We start from the raw sequence: 20,395 nt of genomic DNA on the forward strand, positions 1-20,395 counted from the left end.
ACTGAGAGAATTTGCGAAAATTGGTGAAAGAAAGTCTGGGGTAAACTCCCTAATGTTTAGCAAGTCTTCCCTTGTGTAAGTGAGTCGCGTAAGACGAACAAAAAACAAAAAAATATAGGCATTACTTGAGAGCATGTAACCGAAACGACTACACAGGTAGGCGCCATCTTGTCTTTACTTTACAAATGCAATTCCGAGGAGCGTCTTACCTAATGTCTGATTGCTGAGATACAAGGGAGTGAGAAATGAGAACTAATTCTTATTCTTATAATGAATTGTAATTATATATATTTATATATCTATAATACTTATATATAAATTATAATTCTTATTCTTATTCATTCTCCTTCTCTTTCTCCTCGTGTGGAAAGTCAGAAGTAAAACGCACACAATTGACATAGACTGTGTCAATTGTTAATTTTTGTACGTTGCAGCCCGCAAACGGTACCCGGGCCATCGTTTGGAAACCACTGGTTTAGGGGTCTTATTCCCTATGTGCACCATCCACATGAGCATGAGAATAAAGTAAAGTACTGAGGCCCATTCTCTTTTTTTCACTGGATGAGTGGTTTAGAAAGCAACTCAGCATGTCTGACAAGACGTTGGTGACATACTAGCTCAGATAATCCCAAGCGGACTAACCTTGACCACTGTGAGTGTTGATGAGAATTACAAGAGTCGTGCTAGCTAAGTGAAGGTGACTGCTCTTGGTGCCATCACTCAAGCAAAAAGCCTCCACTGCAACGGGATGATTAAACCCAATAGCAATTTAACAAGCGCAAGTGAGATTGATGACATAAACAATACCGCGTCATCGTCACAGAGCCTTTACGAGAGCCGCAAAAACTTTAACTGTAACTCATATAACGCTACTTAGGCAGCATAAATAATGAGCCCGCCAGGGCATTAAAAGTAAAAGTGCAACAGTTCCCATGCATACATCTACCACAAAACACCACTCATACGTAGATTACCCAACAATGATAGGTCACACCCAAAAAAGAAATCCCATAGGAAATAATGGAAAAAGAAACAATTTTACTGTTGCTATTCCAAAACCTTTTTTTTTTTTTTCTCCATATAACATGAACATATAACACACCGATCATAATCTAAATTGTACATCTACATGGACATGGTCTTCAGAAGAAGATATTGGAAAAATTAATGAGGAGTCACCCTATTAATTGGTATTGTTTTAAATATGACCATATAGGATGCTGCCTTGAGTAGCTGCCACAGCGTGGATGGTGCCTCTCATAGTATCAGTTAAGTAATGCACTCCATTTTTATTCAATTGCGTCAAGGTATGATTAATTGAATTCCACAAAATCGAGTGAATTCACTTGATTATTATGCCCAACGATATTCTGTATGTCATGAATCCATACTCCCTGTTTTTTCCCCTTATGTTATGTTCTTACCAATTGAAGAAATAAAGCAAGGTCTACATTGTTTTTTCAGCTGTATGAACACACCAACAAATAAAACCAAGGTACCATAACAACAAATAGTTTCTCAAGTTTAAATTTTGCATTTACCACATTTTGACATTGCTGTATTGTTTGAAGAGGAGTTATGGACGAGTGAAATGTGGTCAAGATCCAGAAGAATCTATCACGGTTTGTCATTTGTGAGAGGGTGTAAATGATCAAAGACTGGAACCCCGAGTCGAACACTGGACAAAACCTCAGTTTCCTAACCACCGTCGACCTCAGTTCAAGTACCATAAAATGTATGTGTTATACTTTTTCTTTTAATTTTGTATCTTTTTTTTGTGACATTTATTCCAACATCACAGGAGATGGAAAATGAAAAACAAAGCCTCATATTCACCCATTCACATACACACCAATGGGAGGCTGCTGCCCTCCAAGGTGCTGCAAAACAGGTTTAAGTGTATAAGTCGAGGTAACTTTAACAACTGACACTCAGAGGCAGGACTCAAACTAGCAACCCTTCGGACACTGGATGACCCACTCTAACAACTGAGCCATAGCCGCCCGTTAGTATAGGTATACCAGCGGTTTATTTCTTCTTCAGGACATTTCAAATGCTTTTAAAATGTTTGTGCAATAGCTGGTTGATTTTCCAACTTCTTACAGCTTCACAAATCTTGTTTTTCCTCCAATACAGCTCTCCATGACTATTCCTCTAACCAATATAAATGTAGTCTTCACTGGCAAAAGCCTAACCCCAGTACTGAGCAGGGTCATTTATTGTGATGAACAAAGCAAAAGGAGCTATATTCTAAGTTGTGTATCAGATACAGATGTTAGAAGATATAAAAAAAAAGATATAAACCAGGGTGTCAAACTCTTTTTTTGTCTCGTGCCGCATTGTAGTTATGATTTCCCTCAGAGGGAACTGAGAACCATATAAATGTTTCATCACCAAAACATTATTACCATTACACAACAAATTGAGGGATAACTAGTCTTGAAATCAGAAGACAAGGATAATAGTTTATTCAAATATTGTTTAAGTTACTGTAGAAGAAGGGTTTGGTAACAGAAAAATGCAATATCTCAACATTATTGGTTATTATTATGACAATGTGGGTACAGATTTTAGCAAAAATGACAGAAGTTGACAAGCATTATTTGCTTTCGCGGGCCACATAAAATGATGTGGTGGGCCGCAGCTGGCCATCGGGCCTTGAGTTTGAAATTCATGCTATAAACTGTTGATCTCTGGTCTCGAATTAATCTGTTGATGTCAAACCTAAATGTTTATCGTATACAGCAAAAATAAAGAAACAATGGCCTCACTGTTCCAATACCTTTGGAGGGGAGTGTAGTTGTAGTACTGTACCTAGCTTCTTTTCTAGTCGTAAAATGACTACAGCAAACGTTTTTAATCCTGACAAAGATATTGCAAAAAATTACTGTAAAAATACAATTAAAAATACTCTGTGTGTGCGTGTGTGTATATATATATATATATATATATATATATATATCCATCCATTTTCTGAGCCGCTTCTCCTCACTAGGGTTGCTGGTGTGCTGGAGCCTATCCCAGCTGTCATTGGGCAGGAGGCGGGGTACACCCTGAACTGGTCGCCAGCCAATCGCAGTATATATATATATATATTTGTCAAAAATAAAAGCTTTGGAATTGAGCCACTGACTTGATCCACTTAACCCCAGTGCCTCAACATTAACACGTCCCTCGAACAAAGAGCACATTAATGCACTATATTAGAACAATAAGCGCCAATCACGTTCAATAATTCTTCATCTCGAAGCTTTAATGGCAGACTCAAGCAAAGCGGCCAGTGTGCACTTTTAATTAGACATATGGTGCAATAAACTGCGTGTGTACAGAGGTGACTCAAACAATTAAAGCTCAGAGCAATTAAAAAAGTAGCACGCCAAACATTCATCTCTTCGGCCCCCCGATTCCACAATTTTCTTCTTCCTCAATGACCGGAGGACCATACATCACCCGTGACTGTTTAATTATAAGAAGGCCATTTCAGGCGTGTAGGACGTGCTTGGCTGAGAATAGTCTCTCATCCTTACATACCACGGACGCTCAAAAGTAAAACACGACCGTGGGCCAATGGCCAGCTGGAGAAAAAAAGCCATTTAAAAACTGGCACTTTCGTCGACTTTTCTTTGGTTTGGGGTAGTTAGCCTTCTTAGCTAAAGCTACATTTAAACTATGTTCCCGAGCAGCCACGTTGAAAACTACCGTGGACCAGTGATGCCGTTACTCCAAAAATGCCGCCATTTTGAGTAACGAACAAAGTAACGCATTACTTTCCTCGGGAGAGTAATCAGACTACAGTTAGTTTTCCAAGCCAGCAACAGTTACTTTTGAGTCTCCGTTCACGCGCGCGGTCTTCTCAAAAGATCATATGGGGCATTAGTTGAGTGCTTATGAATACTGGGGTGAAAGGGACTAATTTTTTATTAAGAAAAAATATTTTGTCAATTGTGATTGGACTCTGTTGCTTATTTGGGTGTTCGTCAAAGTTTTTTTCTGCTGCGGCGAGTTTTTTCTGTGCATTTTTACACGCCGACTGCATAATTGCGCGAGCTGCCATTTCTATCCAACTCTAACAGCTATACCGTAAGAGCTTAAATAAAAACACATATGGCTCTATTTTCGTAGACAGGACATCTGCGGCGTGGGGCAAATGCTGGTGGAGTCATATTTTTGTGCAAGAGTAAGGCTCGCTGCACGTGTTTGCCAATTTGGCAGACATGTCTGGGCCAAGGCTAGGAGTTCTGGCGCAGTGACAGTGTGTCCTTGGAGAATTGGTGAATTTGATCGGCGGCATAGGGAGACAGAAACTGAGGTCTGCGGACATATTTAGGTCGCCAGCAGTTATCGCCAGCTCATTCTGCATTTAATAAGGGTACTCACTCACATTCGGCCTCATTCACTAATACATGCATAGAAATGTTCTCACTATGCACACAAGTCTAACATATACGCAAAATCATGACTGTCAGATTCATGACACGTGCGTACGGGCCAGTTTTCTTCGCACCACCACGCGTATGTTAGTGAATCAATATTCATTCATTCGATGATGGACCTGCAATGCATAAACCGCACTCCTATTTCTCAATAAAAGGTTGTCCATCTGACCGCATCTCAGCCAATCTGGGGGGTTTAAGTTAGAAGTCATGGCTGATTCAAAACTTCCATGACATTTTTAATCTTTATCCTATCCTTCAAAAAGTTGGTATCATCAGAAAGCTTGCTAAACACGGAAACGGATAACATATCGCCCAATAATCATGTTAATCATCTTTAATTCCGAAGCTAATTTAGAGAATGTGGCACAAAGCAAAGAGGCATTTGTAGTTGATAAGATTCATGAAAATATGAGCCATATGCCGATTCAACCACCCCAGCGGCGTGTGTGTGTGTGAGGTCAGATCAATTTACATCACATTTGCACATGCAGAATCACAGCAAAATCTATAAATTAGATTTTCCTATGGATTAGAAAGAATACTGAAGCCTTGGAAAAACTATGAAATGCGAGCAGTCTGTTCACATGTCCTGCATGAAGACAGCTGCAACGGGCAGGGGAAATACACACATATAAATGCACGCACTGTACACGCACTTGAATGGAATGAGGGTAAACGTGATGAGAAGTGTCCTTTTCTTTGTTATTTATTTGTTGTGCATCTTGGGTTAAACATGTGCGTTTGACATTTTTTCGTAAACTGAAATACAGAATTATGTGTGCGTACGCTTGGTCTGAGGAGGTGCTAAATTTGTTTGCAGAGTATGAGCAAAACAAAGTATGAACATATTAATAAATCATAGATTTGTGCATCAAAGGTGAGTACGTGTGATTTAACCACAAATCTGTGCATAGGCACGCAATGAGGCGCATTGTCTGTTGTCATACTGGCCAAGAGCAGTAAAAATGCTCCACTTACCCACAGATCGCTGCAATCGCGCATCCTCTTTTTCTGCACAGAGATGGCTCAGTCGGGGCGGTCATTGCACCACATTTAAAGGGAACTAGAGGAGCTGTTTTGATTGCCAGCGAATGCAGTCAGCTGTAAACACAGCCAGAGTGGTGCAGCGCACCCAGTCTTGGAATTGCCAGGCAGCGCTGGTCGATGAAATTACCAACGCTGAGCTAACGCGCCCCTGGTGCACAGTTGCGCCGCCCACCACACCCGACATACACCGCTCACGAAAATAGGGCCCATGATCTTGAATTAATTTAGTTCGGAAAGGTAATTATAGTTATCACAAACAATGTAAACCATTATTTATTTTATTTAATTTACAACAAAATTGTTTTAATTAAGAAAATAATTACGGTACATTCCTAATTTAGCCTGTAGCACTGAGCTCCACAGAGGTAACAGGCCCATAAAGAAAAGCTTTTTATCACAAACATAATACAACATATGTAAGCATTTTTAAATGTGATTTAATTTTAAAAAATAATAATAATTAAACAGAGTGCCACCGGGGAAGTGTGGGACCTCTCATCTGTGCTGTGCTGTGACTGGCCATTCTATGTTTTGTGGGTATGGCTTAGCAAAAGTAGATCCTAAAAAAAAGAAAATCTCAGAGGAACTGTTATATAGTATAAAGCCCACAAATATTACAGCCACAAATAGTATGGCCCTTAGAGGGCTTTATAAAAGATTGGGAGTTTATTTTTGTTTTATTTTTCCTAGCTACTTTAGTTGGTGAACTGGCAGTGTTACCAGGTAGTCAATGGAACATGTCTTACTCCCATTTTACGTTGCAATCTCACAGAATGCCTGATTGTCTTTTGTAATGTAGCATACGAAAGACTCCATTATCGCATCTCATTTTGGTAAAATACAACTGTGTCCTCCCAGTGAACTCAAAACCCTCACACACGGCTGCGTCCAAAGTGCCTGATTGGCATATCTTCACATTCAAATTTTTTGCACAATAAAATGCCATTAAATGTCGCCTGAACTTTATTCAAATTTTTTTTTCTTAGAATATTTTTTTTTATTTCATCAGTGCAGTTTCTAGAATAAAGGTTGCACCAATGCACCTTTGGGATGGAGCATGGGCTTTGGTTCCCCTGCCGGTATAACTTTTTAGATTAATTGACTGCTGCTGGATTTTATGAATCCAATGAATTCCTTTTCTTTTGCTTCTCCCCTCTCTATCGCTGGGTGAAATGCAAAAATTGTATAAATCATCTTCTCCGTTTACAGTCAAAAGACAGGAGGTACAGAATGCTAACCTAACTCTTCTGTAACATCACTGTGGAGCTCAGCACATCCCTCAAATTAGTATGCCAATTCAAAATAAAATTAAATAATAATAACATTATACAACTGACGATTTACTGCTATGAAATGTTTACTGGCATACTGGAAATTCCGTTGAGATTAACTAGAACAAAAGTTCCCAAAACACGCTTACAAATCTTGTAGAAAGTCTTTCATTAAGAGTGGAAGTTGGTAAAGCAGCAAAAAGGAGAACCAGTTCTACATTTTCTCCCATTTATATACCCTGGACAAAACATCAACTCCTACCATCGGTGATGTTACGCCAAGGGCCATACTAAATGTATGAATTAAGTGTATTCATATTCATATCATTGTTATTTTTAGCCAAATAAATTGCTATTCCGAAGACTTTTGCATCCTCAGAAACTCCCAAAATTCTGCAGGCATGTTCATGCTGCAGTTAAGGAACACAGACATGACCCCAAAAAATATGAGTAGACCCACAAAAAACTCCTTAACAACCCATAGCGAAAAAGACAGGAAGTCATTTTGACAAGGCTCTTCTTTGAGGAGCAGTTTTGCTAATCAATGACTGAAAAAACGTGTCACCTTTTCATTTTTTGTTTGGCAATTAAAAATGGAAAGAACAAATGAGACACAAATTGCTTTGCTTACACGCAATGACAAAACACTCAAATGTCTGACAATTTAGCATCGCTCATCTGTCTAGGATATGTGGTTCAAATTTAGCGGCAATGGGACAAAATCTGTCGGAACTTTATTTTAAACCCCACTTGTGTTTTGAATGACTATAGAGAAAGAACAAACAAATGGACTGTGGAGCAAATGTTACTTACTTACTACTCACCATAAAAGACAAAACTCTACAAATGTAAGTCCAGAAGGTCTGAGCTTGACCAAACGTCTTGTCTGGGATCAAATCTGGCCCTTCAGAGGTTCCTGTAGGCACCCCCTACAGGCAAACTGTATAGATGTAAAAATGTGCTTTTGACGCCCAGATTTCCTTCAAAAACAATCAATACTTGCATCAAATCCTCTGTCATTCACTCTCAAATTGCTCTAATCAACCAACTCCACCTTGTGGATGTCGATAAACAAGCATTTACTGTATCCTGACAAGCATTGTTATTGGATACTACAAACACAGATATATTTTTTAACAAAGTGCAATTGTAGGACTATCACTTCAAGCCTCATTTTGAGGTGACAATATTCACAAAGCCGAGACTCAAACATTCGAGTCGGCTATGTTCGATCTTTTTCTTGAAAACACGTGTTTTACTTTCAATTCAATTCCAGACCAGTGGAAACCGTCAAATATCCTATATTCAAAAGTAAACAGACCAACAGTTTGATATAACGTGCTACTTCTACCATCTAAAATGGTAAGAAAACAAATAAATAAATAAAAACAGTCCCTTGGGTTGTGTGATGTTCTGGTCTTTTAAGGAGGGAGTGAGAGAGATTGAGGGAGGTATGAATGTATGCAGGAAGAGTAGCATACGATGGTCCTGACATGTGAGGTTTCGAGGTTACAAAAAGCATGCAGTTAACTAGTAGTTTGCACTGCAATGTAATAATACCTTGTCACATGGAACAAGCAGTTAATTACCCACAACAAAGTAGAAGTTTGTAAGTAAATTAATGTCAAACTTTTGTTTGTTCAACTGATCTTTTTTATATTCATGGCCAAGTGATTTTTTTTTTTTTTTTTTTTTTTATCCAAACATTTACTACATAAGCAAATGTCAGATAGACTACACCGTGTTCTGTCCAAATACGGGTTACGTTTGCCACTGTGAGAACAGGACTCCGTTGTAAACATGGGACCTTCTACAATGTTGTCTCATCGTAGAACTCTTATTAAGTATCCTGAGCAAACATTTTATGCATCAGTGTTATCTATCGGTGTGTCAGGAATTAGGGCACTGAGGAAATAGAAATGTGTGATTCAAAGTCTCTGCCCTATAAAAAGGCAACTTTAAAGAGGAAGACTGTTCCAGAGTGTCCGAATTCCAATGCAGGAAGAGGGGCTGAAACCCAATGAGGAATCACACAGAGGCAGTCGGAATGGGAACGTGTGGCTGTTTGGCCTAAGCAGCCCGAAGGTGTCCTCTGGCTATTAAGAGTGAACATTATTATGTATGCTAGTGTCAGTTCAGGGCCAGACTGCACTGTGAGGACTCGATTCTTCTAGGCACTCAACTGTCGATCAATCAATTCTTCTCCCCAACTCTTCCTTCACTCCCACCTTCCGCCTCTTTATCGCACTTTGTCCCCACCATGTGTCACGCCACAGGGACAGCCTGAACACGGGACAAAGTGAAGATATGGCGTGACATCAGGTAGCAGGTTGTGACAACTTGATTTGAGCTTGAGTTGACATTGTGGTGACTGGAAAGGGTTTTGGTGCTACAGCTCATCAGGATAATATTTGTGATTAATGGTTCATAATAAAATATGGAGAATATTAAACTGAAAGGATTTGATATGATTTTCTTTTTTTTGGGGGGGGGGGGGGGTAAAAAGGCAATTCAGGCCCATGAAGCTTAACTTCTTGTTAATATTATTTGTCTTTAATTATGATTATGATTATGATTATTTCCCAAATGTCTGTGAGTGAGCCATTCTGACTGCCACATTGTGACATCACAATTAAGCGGTGTCCGCTGCATGCACCACATAATGGATCCGCTACAATAAACTAATTGATAAATGTAATTTGCTCACCTGCGCTCTCGCTCAACTTTTTTTCTGACTCGGGACCCCTATTGTCATGGTAACAAAAGTTGTTCTCATGTAGTAGAGGTGGGCGGGGTAAGCAGTGGCTCAGAATGAGACAGAATCACCCCCTCAAAATATGTGAGGGTCAAAAAAGATAATTTCGGTATTTGGATGAAAGCATCTCAGAGACACCTCGGAACTGTTAAAAAAGCAAAATTATTCCATGGATAAAATTATATTTAAAAAGTGCACCATAGGCAGTGAATAATGCTGACGTGAAATCCACCTTTGGAGAATTTCCTTTTTGAACCAAAAGCTAATAAACCAAAACAATTGTTATAGTCATTTCAAGTACAAAGGGTACTTTGATCACTCAAATATCCAGATAAGAATGTTAACACATTCCAGAGTAGTAAAACCAGATAGCACTGAGTAAAATGTCGTTTTGTACATTCATTTTTGTGTGTTACTTCCTGGTCATTTCCTTCTTTCCCCCCAGAATAAATGAATAACTTCAGTTTAGGTAATATCAAACTTTTCCCTACTTACCATAACCGAGATGTGCAGCAGGTGCATGTGTTCGTGTGTGACGTGCACAGGCTCCCGCGCCGAGGCCTGCGTGGTCTGGGAAACCGCGTCTGACTCGCTCATGGACACGTGGAAGTAAAGTGTACCGTTCTCCAGCCACTGCTGCTTCCAGTGCACCTGTGAAATGTCTTCCGCCGTGCCCGACATCTCTGCAAGGCGAGAGAGGGGACACCAAGAAACAAAAGGGGGTCGTTTAGAAACTGACATTTAACTGAGCTCATTAGAGGCGCACCAGAGTAGTCTTGGGATGTGACATGGGCTTTTCTAACGCTACGTTCTGATGCAGAACATCAAGGCGTGAGCTGGGTAACCTTTGAATCAGCTGATTGGAAACGTCATAACAGCTCAGGAAGAATTACCGTCAATGCGCAAAATCTGTACGCTGATAAAGATCCCGCAGTCAGTATTAGTCAGAGATTTGTCTCCCTTTGAGTGAATCAAAAAGTGGTTCAAGCATTAAAACAATATAATGAATGAATTGCAGTTCTCTTCATATCATATCTGATGTTCTTGTCATTAGGAGGAAGAATATCCCCTAATGGGAAAACAATAGCTGTATCAAGCTCAATTAATTATCTGTCTGCGGCAGTTGCAGACGTACCTTCTCTCCATGCAGTGTCGTCGTTTTATCTGTTAATCACTGTGCAAGTGAAGTCAGTATAAAAATGCACTAGCTATGGGCCAGCGTCTGCAAATTACGCAGACATCTAAAAGAAATGGAACCTTTGAAAAGTGATGTGTGATGGAAACCGAAAGAGAAACTAGTGAACATCACTTCCAAAGCAGTACCAAGTCACTTGCCTTGTCTGTACTGACAAAGAAAATAGATCGAGAAAAGAAATGTTCAAGTAAAACAAAAACATATCTGGTGGTCATATGAGGACATATTGACAAAGCTCTCACCAAGAACTTTAATTTGAGGTTGTTGCAAATTGGATTTTGACCTGGTTTGGAGTGAACTTGTGCGTTGCCGCTAAAGGTCAAAGTCAAATGTCACTTGAACCTTGAACCGCTCTGACCTGCGGAATGTATAATGCCACATACTTAATTTTAATGAACACATTAAAATCCCACATACTTAATTTGAATGAATATCAAGTATCTTTGTAAGGACTGATAAGTTTATTGAAAGGTGGACATTTTTTTTTTTTTTTGGTCATTAGCTAAACATAAGAGGGCATATTGACCACATAATTTAAGATATGGAAAGCTCTCAAGAAGCCTTTTTAGTTTGAGGCCCGACTCAATATGCTCTAAGGAAATGTACCCAATGGCCTGCATTTTCTGGGGAAAAAATAGGGGCGCAATTAAGATTTGTTTTTTTTTCGACTGAACTTTGCTCTTTACCTTGAATGAGTGAAATGTTATAATGCTACAAAAGTAATTTTGTAAATACCAAGATCAAGTTTTTTTTTTGTACAATTTCTATATTCAAGATGTGGACATTTTCAATCAACACATATATTTTTCATTATTACGTCATAATATAGTGATGGACATGAAAAGTTTTCATCAAGACCTTTCATTTCAAGGATGTGTGGATTGTTTATTTTATTTTATTTTATTTTTGCCTTAACACCAGTAAAGGCAATATTTTTAAGGTTAGAAAAAAAACTGCTCAGCTGAACTGCTGTCAACTGTTTATAGCCACAGTTCTCTAGGTCCTAGAACTAAAAGCGCAGCACTACAGAACCCTCCCAAAAGGCTCCTGGACCTGTCAAAAATACGAAACTAGCAGGGTCTTCTTTAGTCCTGATAAATTTCGTCATGCAGTCGAAAAACACAATGGGTCTCCAAAACTTCTTAGTTGTGGTGTAAAGTTACTTTTTTCACTTCAGACAGATAATAACCCAGTGAATAATACATCATGGCGGCACGGTGGCCGACTGGTTAGAGCGTCAGCCTCACAGTTCTGAGGTGCGGGATTCAATCCCCGTCCCCGCCTGTGTGGAGTTTGCATGTTCTCTCCGTGCCTGCGTGGGTTTTCTCCGGGCACTCCGGTTTCCTCCCACATCCCAAAAACATGCATTAATTGGAGACTCTAAATTGCCCGTAGGCGTGACTGTGAGTGCGAATGGTTGTTTGTTTCTATGTGTCCTGCGATTGGCTGGCAACCAGTTCAGGGTGTACCCCGCCTCCTGCCCGATGACAGCTGGGATAGGCTCCAGCACGCCCGTGACCCTAGTGAGGAGAAGCGGCTCAGAAAATGGATGGATGGATGGATGGATGGATAATACATCATATTGTCAGACTATGGCAAAGGCAGGAGCACCAGCTAATCTAGCTATGCATGATGACACTTGAATCTCAAGCTTTCTAAAAGGGCAATGAGGTAAAGGTGTAGCGGCGAGCGGGAGGGTGGGAGACATGCGATGTCATGCGGGTGACAAGGGAGCAGACATCTGTGACATCCGTCAGCGGGGCAGGTAGCAAATGACAAATGGCGCCGAATTTGGTCAGTTATTAACCTACTGACTCTGGGCGATGGTGTCGGGGGAGGCTAAACTGAGTTCTTCCTTGAGGTGCAGGTAGGGTGCATGGTGGGAGTGGGTTATGTCAGAAAATGACCAAGCTTATCAGAAGGATTCAGTCAATTATGCGGATTAATGGTGTCTTGAAACAATTGAGGCAAAAAATGGCTCTGTTTTTCTACTCAGCACAGCACTGGTATGGAAATAGTAGTTTGTAATATTCCGATTGATTATACTAACCCATTAAAACATTTGTTGATAAAATAAAATCCTCCAAAACCTGTATCCTTTCATTGCCTACGCCTCTTACAGAGCCCAGCAAAGGTAGGACATTTTACCAAGACTGTGCCAGTTTCGGTTGTGGATGGACTTCTGATACTACCTCTGAAGGTGGAAAATTCCTGGGTCAAAATAACCCCCCATTTCTTCAGTGTCATTTGTACAAAACAGTGACGAGGAAGGTAGGTAAATGTCCTGTTTTACAGGTAGTGTAAAATTGGCTTCAGATGCTACCTACGCATGCAAAAAATTTCACCCGCCATTGAGTACTGTTTGTACATAACAGCAATAAAGGCAGGAAAGTAGGGTGTTAAACTTCCTGGGTCAACTTCACCAACTACCCCCTTTACCCGCTCAAACCCACCACTAAGACAGAACAGTGACACAGATGAAAGAGGGGAAAATTTCACTTTTGATACTACCTTTGAAGGTGGAAAATTCCCAGCTCAATAGTAGTCCCATTCTGTCTGTCCTGTTGTACAGAACAGCGATATGTAAAAAAGTAAAAAGGCAGAAAGATGTCATGATTGTCATCTTTCACAAGTACTGTAAAATGGGCATCTGATGATGGCTTTGACAAGTACTGTTAAATGGGTTTTACAGTTTACGCAAACTGTACATCCAACAAGCAAAATCTCCAGATCCAGCCCATAACCTCCATTCCATGTCTTTCCCATTTATACAGAGAACGAACACAGAAAATGATGGAAAATACTATCTTTTAAAGGGAGTGTAAATCAGGCTTCTGATACTACCGCCAAAGGTGGAAAATTGCCAAGCAGACCTCACCCCCTATTCCGTGCTATTGCCGTACATTGAAACAGGAAAAAGGCTTGCTTTTACAGGCACTGAAAAGGGGGCTTTTCTAACATGTGCCATCCCTATCCCCGGGTCGACCCTCCATGCCGTGAATCTGTCGTTTTTAACAGAATAGCAACACCAGAGAAGCAGCAGGAAAATGTCAGCTTTTACAGGCAGTGAAAAATGGGCTTTTGATACTACCTTCAAAGGTGGAAAATATTCAGGTAAAGTTCAACTTACCTTTTTTTTTAATTGGCAATTCTGTTGTAACTTGTAATATTTCCAAAAACCGAAGTAATAGATTTACATCAGTTCTGCGTCAAATGAAAAGAATATGCGAAGCATTATGGATTTATTGGGTGGTTATTTTAGTATTAAATCACCTTTTTTCCCCTGTAATTCTTAGAAGGTGCACTTTCTACCACCGCAATAAACCTGCTAGACCTTCCATGCTTTTGCTGACTACAGCGTATGATAACATTTTGTGGCCTGTGAAGATCTTAAAACATGAAACCCCCGCCGGCAGAGCTGCTTTTTTCTCCTGCGTTCAATTGGCGGGACTGACGACACGCCGATTGGTCATTCGCCCACCCCTCATTAAAAAGAAGCACTTTATGTCAGTGAGATGTACGCGTGCCTTCTAACTTTAACACTCTTGTCAAATCCCCTACGGCTTTAAATAACTCGATAATTTCTTCCAAATTAAAAAGGATTAAAAAAGCTAAGGTTTGCAGTTGATCCAATAGCACCAACACTGCTGTTTTATATATGTTTGGACACGGTGATGGTGGAAGTTCAGTATGAGTGCTATTTAAATACAAAAATACGTGTGTGTAACTGTGTCCTTGTATTTCTGAGTCCAGTCACTGGGCTGTGAGCCAGGTGTCACTGGGATACAAAGTACATGTGGCCTCGAGGCCTGCTTGTAATTCATTAGCAGGGCCATTATTAATGTGTATATTTGCATTGCTCTGTGTGTGTGTGTGTGTGTGTGTGTGCATTGCTTGTGTGGGTGTGTGCATGCGTGTGTGTGAGGGTGGGTATCTGTGTTAACCAGCTTGAGTCCAAGGACAAGCCACAGGAATGCATTAGTGAATTTTTCTTGGAATACTTGGTTGGCAAGTCGATCATTTAGAATTCATGGATAGTCGGTAAAGGAAATTAGATGGGCAAAATCAGCATGCATGCCTACCAGTCAGGAGATCTGGGTTTGAATTTCCAGAGGACCATAAGTAGGACAAGGAGTATAGAAAACTGATAGAAGGATCGAAATCAGTTGAAAATACTTTGTAAAAAATATTTTACACTCAGATTACCATTAAGGCACAAAAACAAATAAAGCTGCAAGCAGAGATAAAACTCCTTTATCATGGAGAATCAGCCAAATGATCATTAAACTTGGACGGTATACTATGTCCACATTAGATGGTGTAAGCAAAAAAATAAATTATAATCCAATTTATCGTGGTCAATCTGTCACGGTTAGGATAGCTGCTTTTGATTGAAGTTCAAGGGCCCCAAGTCCCTAACAGGAGTTGGTTCAAGTACAAACCCTGAAATTTGCCAAAAATGTCCGACTTCCTGTCTAATCTCATGCATGGGTCTTTGAGACCTTTTTGTGCATCCTGTTATTGACATGTCCACCGACTTTTGAATCGATTGGTGAAACTGGTCTCACTCTTTTTCTTTTTACTTTCCAGTGTGCACTACTAAGCGAAAGCAGTTTCAACTAAAGTAATGTAAAACGTAAAAATAACTAACGTAAATAAAAAAAAATATCTCTGCTTTTTGCTGATGATGTGGTTCTGTTGGCTTCATCAAGCCGTGAGCTCCAACTCTCACTGGAGCAGTTCGCAGCCGAGTGTGAAGCGGCTGGGATGAGAATCAGCACCTCCAAATCTGAGACCATGGTCCTCAGTCGGAAAAGGGTGGCATGCCCTCTCCAGGTCGGGGATGAGATCCTGCCCCAAGTGGAGGAGTTCAAGTATCTTGGGGTCTTGTTCACAAGTGAGGGAAGAATGGAACGGGAGATCGACAGGCGGATCGGTGCAGCGTCTGCAGTGATGCGGACTTTGTATCGGTCCGTTGTGGTAAAGAAGGAGCTAAGCCGAAAGGCCAAGCTCTCAATTTACCGGTCGATCTTCGTTCCTACCCTCACCTATGGTCATGAGCTGTGGGTCGTGACCGAAAGAACAAGATCCCGGATACAAGCGGCCAAAATGAGTTTCCTCCGCAGGGTGTCCGGGCTCTCCCTTAGAGATAGGGTGAGAAGCTCGGTCATCCGGGAGGATCTCATAGTAGAGCCGCTGCTCCTCCGCATTGAGAGGAGCCATATGAGGTGGCTGGGGCATCTGATTCGGATGCCTCCCGGACGCCTCCCTGGTGAGGTGTTCCGGGCACGTCCCACCGGGAGGAGACCCCTGGGACGACCCGGGACACGCTGGAGAGACTACGTCCTTCGGCTGGCCTGGGAACGCCTCGGGATCCCCCTGGAAGAGCTGGATGAAGTGGCTGGGGAGAGGGAAGTCTGGGCGTCCCTGCTAAAGCTACTGCCCCCGCGACCCGACCCGGATAAGCGGTAGAAAATGGATGGATGGATGGAAATAAAAATATTGTATAACTTTGATATTGACGCCTGTAAAGAAAGGCATGTTTATGTATTTTTTATGTCACTGTTCTGACCTGAGTATTTTTTTAACCCTTCAAAATAAAACGTCCAGCTGTGTAAGTCAGAAAATTCCGCTGTTTGAACAGCTTTGTCTGTGGGAGGACTTCTCCTCCCACATGCACCAAAATACCACCACACAGATGGCACCATAAAAAAAAAGATAAAAAAATAAATGTAATGCACTGTTCCTGTGTTTACACAAAGGACTTAAACTAGTTGTTATTATGGGCTTCGATCTCTGCCTTGGCACACTCTTCATTCAATTGCTATCTTGCTATGTTAGCATGTTAGAATTTCATTCAATCCAAAAGTATTTTCATTATACAGTATATAATTGAGATCGAAGGTCATGATAAATTTACACTCGATCTCAGTGAGCAGGTGTGTGTATTTCCTCGATCTAACATGGCGGGAATGTGGGTGACAACCGCCAATAAGAGTCGTCCTTTTCCTGCTCCGCTTCCGTTTGCAAGTTGTGCAGTAAAGAGAAACCGCGCCTCCTCAGGTGGGCCGACCCGTAGCGAAATCGAAACTCCCGGTTCTGACTCAGCCCTCGTCACACGGAGCACCGCGTCGGCCACTCTTCGCCCCAGCTCTGGACTGACGATGGAGGCGGCCGACCGCTCTGCGAGTTTCCAACATCAGTTGTGTGGCAGTGTCTCCAAAGCGACATGGAACAAGGCGACGTTCAAGGAATGTCAGCGCCCTCAAAAACAGGCAACACTGTGTTTAAGTACCACGCCCAAGTGTTTATGTGAAAAGCATAAAAATACAGCAGTCAATGCAGCCTGTCACTTGTTGCCAGCACAAGTAACACTAGCAGTTAGCCACTGCTAGCGGGGAGGCCACCAGACCGAAGCAACCACTCCATCATCATTATTTAGATGGTTTGTAAAATGGTAAATCTAGTTCATCTGTATTGTTATTAAAGATAATGCACATTTGAAAGTAGTTAATAATGTTTACAGGGTACTGTATGTGGCATCATAACTGGAGAAGGACAATGTTTCCAATGCAAGGTCTCTTCATGATCCCAGAGGGGATAGTTTGTTTATTTCGTATCTTGTTCCTCCAAAAATCCTCAAGACTTCAAACTAGTGCACTGTTATAATTTTCTACATTTGTTGTACTGTTGAATGAAAATGTTTCTCATATTTTTCTCTGTTTATTTTATCTTCCTTATTCCCTTAGCATCCAGTCACTGATGGTGTAGTGGTACATTCTTCTGACTTCGGTGCAGATAGCGTGGGTTCAGCTCCCCCTCAGAGACGGTGTGAATGTGAGTCTGAATGGTTGTCTGTCTCTATATGTGCCCTGCGAATGACTGGCGACCAGTTCGTGGTGGAGTCTGCCTTTCACCCGAAGTCAACTGGGATGGGCTCCAGTGCCCCGTGACCCTATATAGGATTAGCAGTGTAGAGAATGGATGGATGAATGCTTAGTGTGCTAATCTCAAATTGGGGTCACTGTTTTAAATACAGTACTTCCTATGAGGAGTGTTGTTAACAAAAGGAATTAATAAAATTTTGAACTACTCTCTTGCTTCTTTATTTTTCTTATTTATTTATTTATTTAGTCCTGTTCGGCTGTTAGGTCAAGCAGAATGGAAAATCTGTATCCCTTTCAGGCCGGAACAGTTTTACTGTCACAGTGGAGTTTTTAAGCTTCCGCTGTGGTATTATAATTGAGGTTTATTGAGAATCAGACTTGATCAGTCGAACAGAACAAAGTTTCTAGAAGCGAGAGATAAACAAAGACAAAAGACAAAGCACTAATTGTAAACAGGATGAGAGAAGTAAATCATTAAATTTTCTCCAACAATGAAACATTAAACATGAGTGTTGCATGGGGCTGTTGTGCTACACCCTGTGAGGGAAGGACAGGACAAGATAGAACAGGACAAGGACAGGAGAAGAAGCATGCAGGACAAGGGTCGTGAACCCGACCATTAATTATGTGAATTATAAAAGTCTACAGGACGAGAGTATAAGTGAGGAGATACACACGCGATTTGCATATTCATGAGTTATTTGTAGCAGTAAGTGCGTGACCCCACACCCAGTGAAAGAGTCCTAGGGGTGTGGGTCTGCGGATACATGCAAGTGAATTGATACCGTTTTACATGAAGTGTCCTGTAATTGCTGAGGCCGGACTGAAGACCCCACCCAATAAATTGAGGGGCGGGATCAGGCCCAGGGGTCCACCCGAGAGCAGCCCGACGGACGGGACATGTCCCACACCGAGGGACCCAGCGCGGTCCGCCGGCCCAACCGAGGCGCCCCAACAACTGGCCACGCAGTGGGGGCTGCAGGGACCCAATGCCACCCCCCCAGCCAAGCACCCCACCAGACCCACCGCCCCACAGTATCCAGTAGCTACGGTCAGCAGACATGGAGAGGTCTTTTTCTCATTTGGTGATTGGTAAGTGCATTGGTTTATTACATGAAATTAATTTGTAAACTTTTGAGAGATTTATTTTACTTTGCAGGAGAAGCTTCATTATTTGCTTGACAAACTCCGGCAGTTCGAGGGTGCTCTGGAGAGTTGGTATTCTTTTTTTTATTGCTGCTTTTAATTTATTGTATTGAAGAAAGTTTCTGGCTGTTATTTGGAATTATTGGAACAGTTCATCACATGTCCTAAAAACATTATTGTTAAATAGTTGTTGTAGTTGGTTAATTCCATGTTGTTCCCATGTACTAAAATGAAGGCGGTATATTATTAATTTCGAAATCTGGATTATGCCAGATTGAGGAGAGTATACTGGGAGCTAATTGAGATCCTGTCAATACTAAACTTTGCCACCAAGCCGTTAAGGTGGATGCGATTATTGGATTCTTTAAACATTTATGGCATTTAAGACTAGTAGAACTAAATGGGGGTTTTGGTTGTTTGATGTTGCAGTCTGTTTGTTCCAATTCTAGCCAAGAATCACACTCCTCACTGTGGTGCAACCATTTGATGAGGTATTGTAATTGGTTAGTGTTTAAAGCTGGGAGCATTTAGGCCTCCCTCCTGTTTACTTTTCTAAAGAGTGGATTGACTGATTCTATTTTTCTTATTTTTTTAATACAAATGTATTACAGCAGAATCTAAGGTTTGAAACCATTTAAATGTGGACTTAAATGGAATAATTGAAAATAATTTATTTGAGGGAAGGTTTTTATTTTTATTGTAGCTATTCTTCCCAGTAATGATATAGGCAGGTTATTCCAGCGTCTTAAATCAAGTGAGATTTTTTCCAGAAGTGGTGTGTAATTTAGATTGGTTAGCTCTGTGAGTTTTGACGAAATATTGATACATAAATACTTAATGTTTCTTATAGGAATAGGGTACTCTGGAATTTGATCTGCATGAGTCCATGAGTTTGCCGTTACTGGCAGTATTGTTGATTTTGTCCAGTTAATAGAGTAGTCTGATATTTGTGAAAATGTTTTAATGAGATTGAAGAGTGCTTGAAGAGAATACTTGGGTTTCTGTACTCAAAGAACTTCTACCTTTAATGAAGCCTGTCTGGTCATAGTGGATTATCATACCTTTTCAAGTCTCGCTGCGAGGGCTTTTGAGATAATCTTGATAACTACATTAATCAGTGATAAGGGCCGATAATTCGCCGGGAGACTGTGGTCTTTACTTGGCTTTAGTAATAACCTAATTGAAGCTGTGTTCATATGGCTACTAATTATACCTTTATCCTTTATCTGATTGACTGTTCTAAAAAATAGAGGCGCTAGTATTGGCCAAAAATGTTTAATGAATTCAACAGGGATTCCGTCCGGGCCAGGCGCCCTTCCCGGTTGGATATTTTTTAATGCGTTATGTAACAAAATAGGAGTCACTGATGGTGTAGTGGTACACTCGCCTGACTTCGGTGTGGGCAGCGTGGGTTCAGTTCCCACTCAGTGACGGTGTGAATGTGAGTGCGAATGGTTGTCTGTGTCTATATGTGCCCTGCGACTGACTGGCGACCAGTTCAGGGTGTAGTCTGCCTTTCGCCTGAAGTCAGCTGGCATAGGCCCCAGTGCCCCGCGACCCTAACCAGGATAAGCGGTGTTGAAAATGGATGGATGGATGTAACAAAATACAACACATTTTTGAAAATTCATAATGACAACAGATCAAAAGAAGTACTT

The 20,395-nt window shown here is 41.0% G+C and overlaps 1 protein-coding gene across 3 annotated transcripts in view; it reads right to left on the reverse strand.

Moving 5' to 3' along the window:
- Positions 1–20,395, reverse strand: part of LOC133413895 (astrotactin-2) — a 291,345-nt gene that overhangs the window by 224,552 nt on the left and 46,398 nt on the right. For all 3 annotated transcript variants that reach the window (XM_061698810.1, XM_061698809.1, XM_061698808.1), the window contains exon 2: positions 10,005–10,192. In XM_061698810.1, coding sequence (XP_061554794.1) covers positions 10,005–10,192 — 188 coding nt within the window. The remainder of the gene's footprint in view (positions 1–10,004; positions 10,193–20,395) is intronic.

The sequence above is a fragment of the Phycodurus eques genome, chromosome 15 (genome assembly GCF_024500275.1).
Source record: "Phycodurus eques isolate BA_2022a chromosome 15, UOR_Pequ_1.1, whole genome shotgun sequence".
Lineage (NCBI taxonomy): Eukaryota > Metazoa > Chordata > Actinopteri > Syngnathiformes > Syngnathidae > Phycodurus > Phycodurus eques.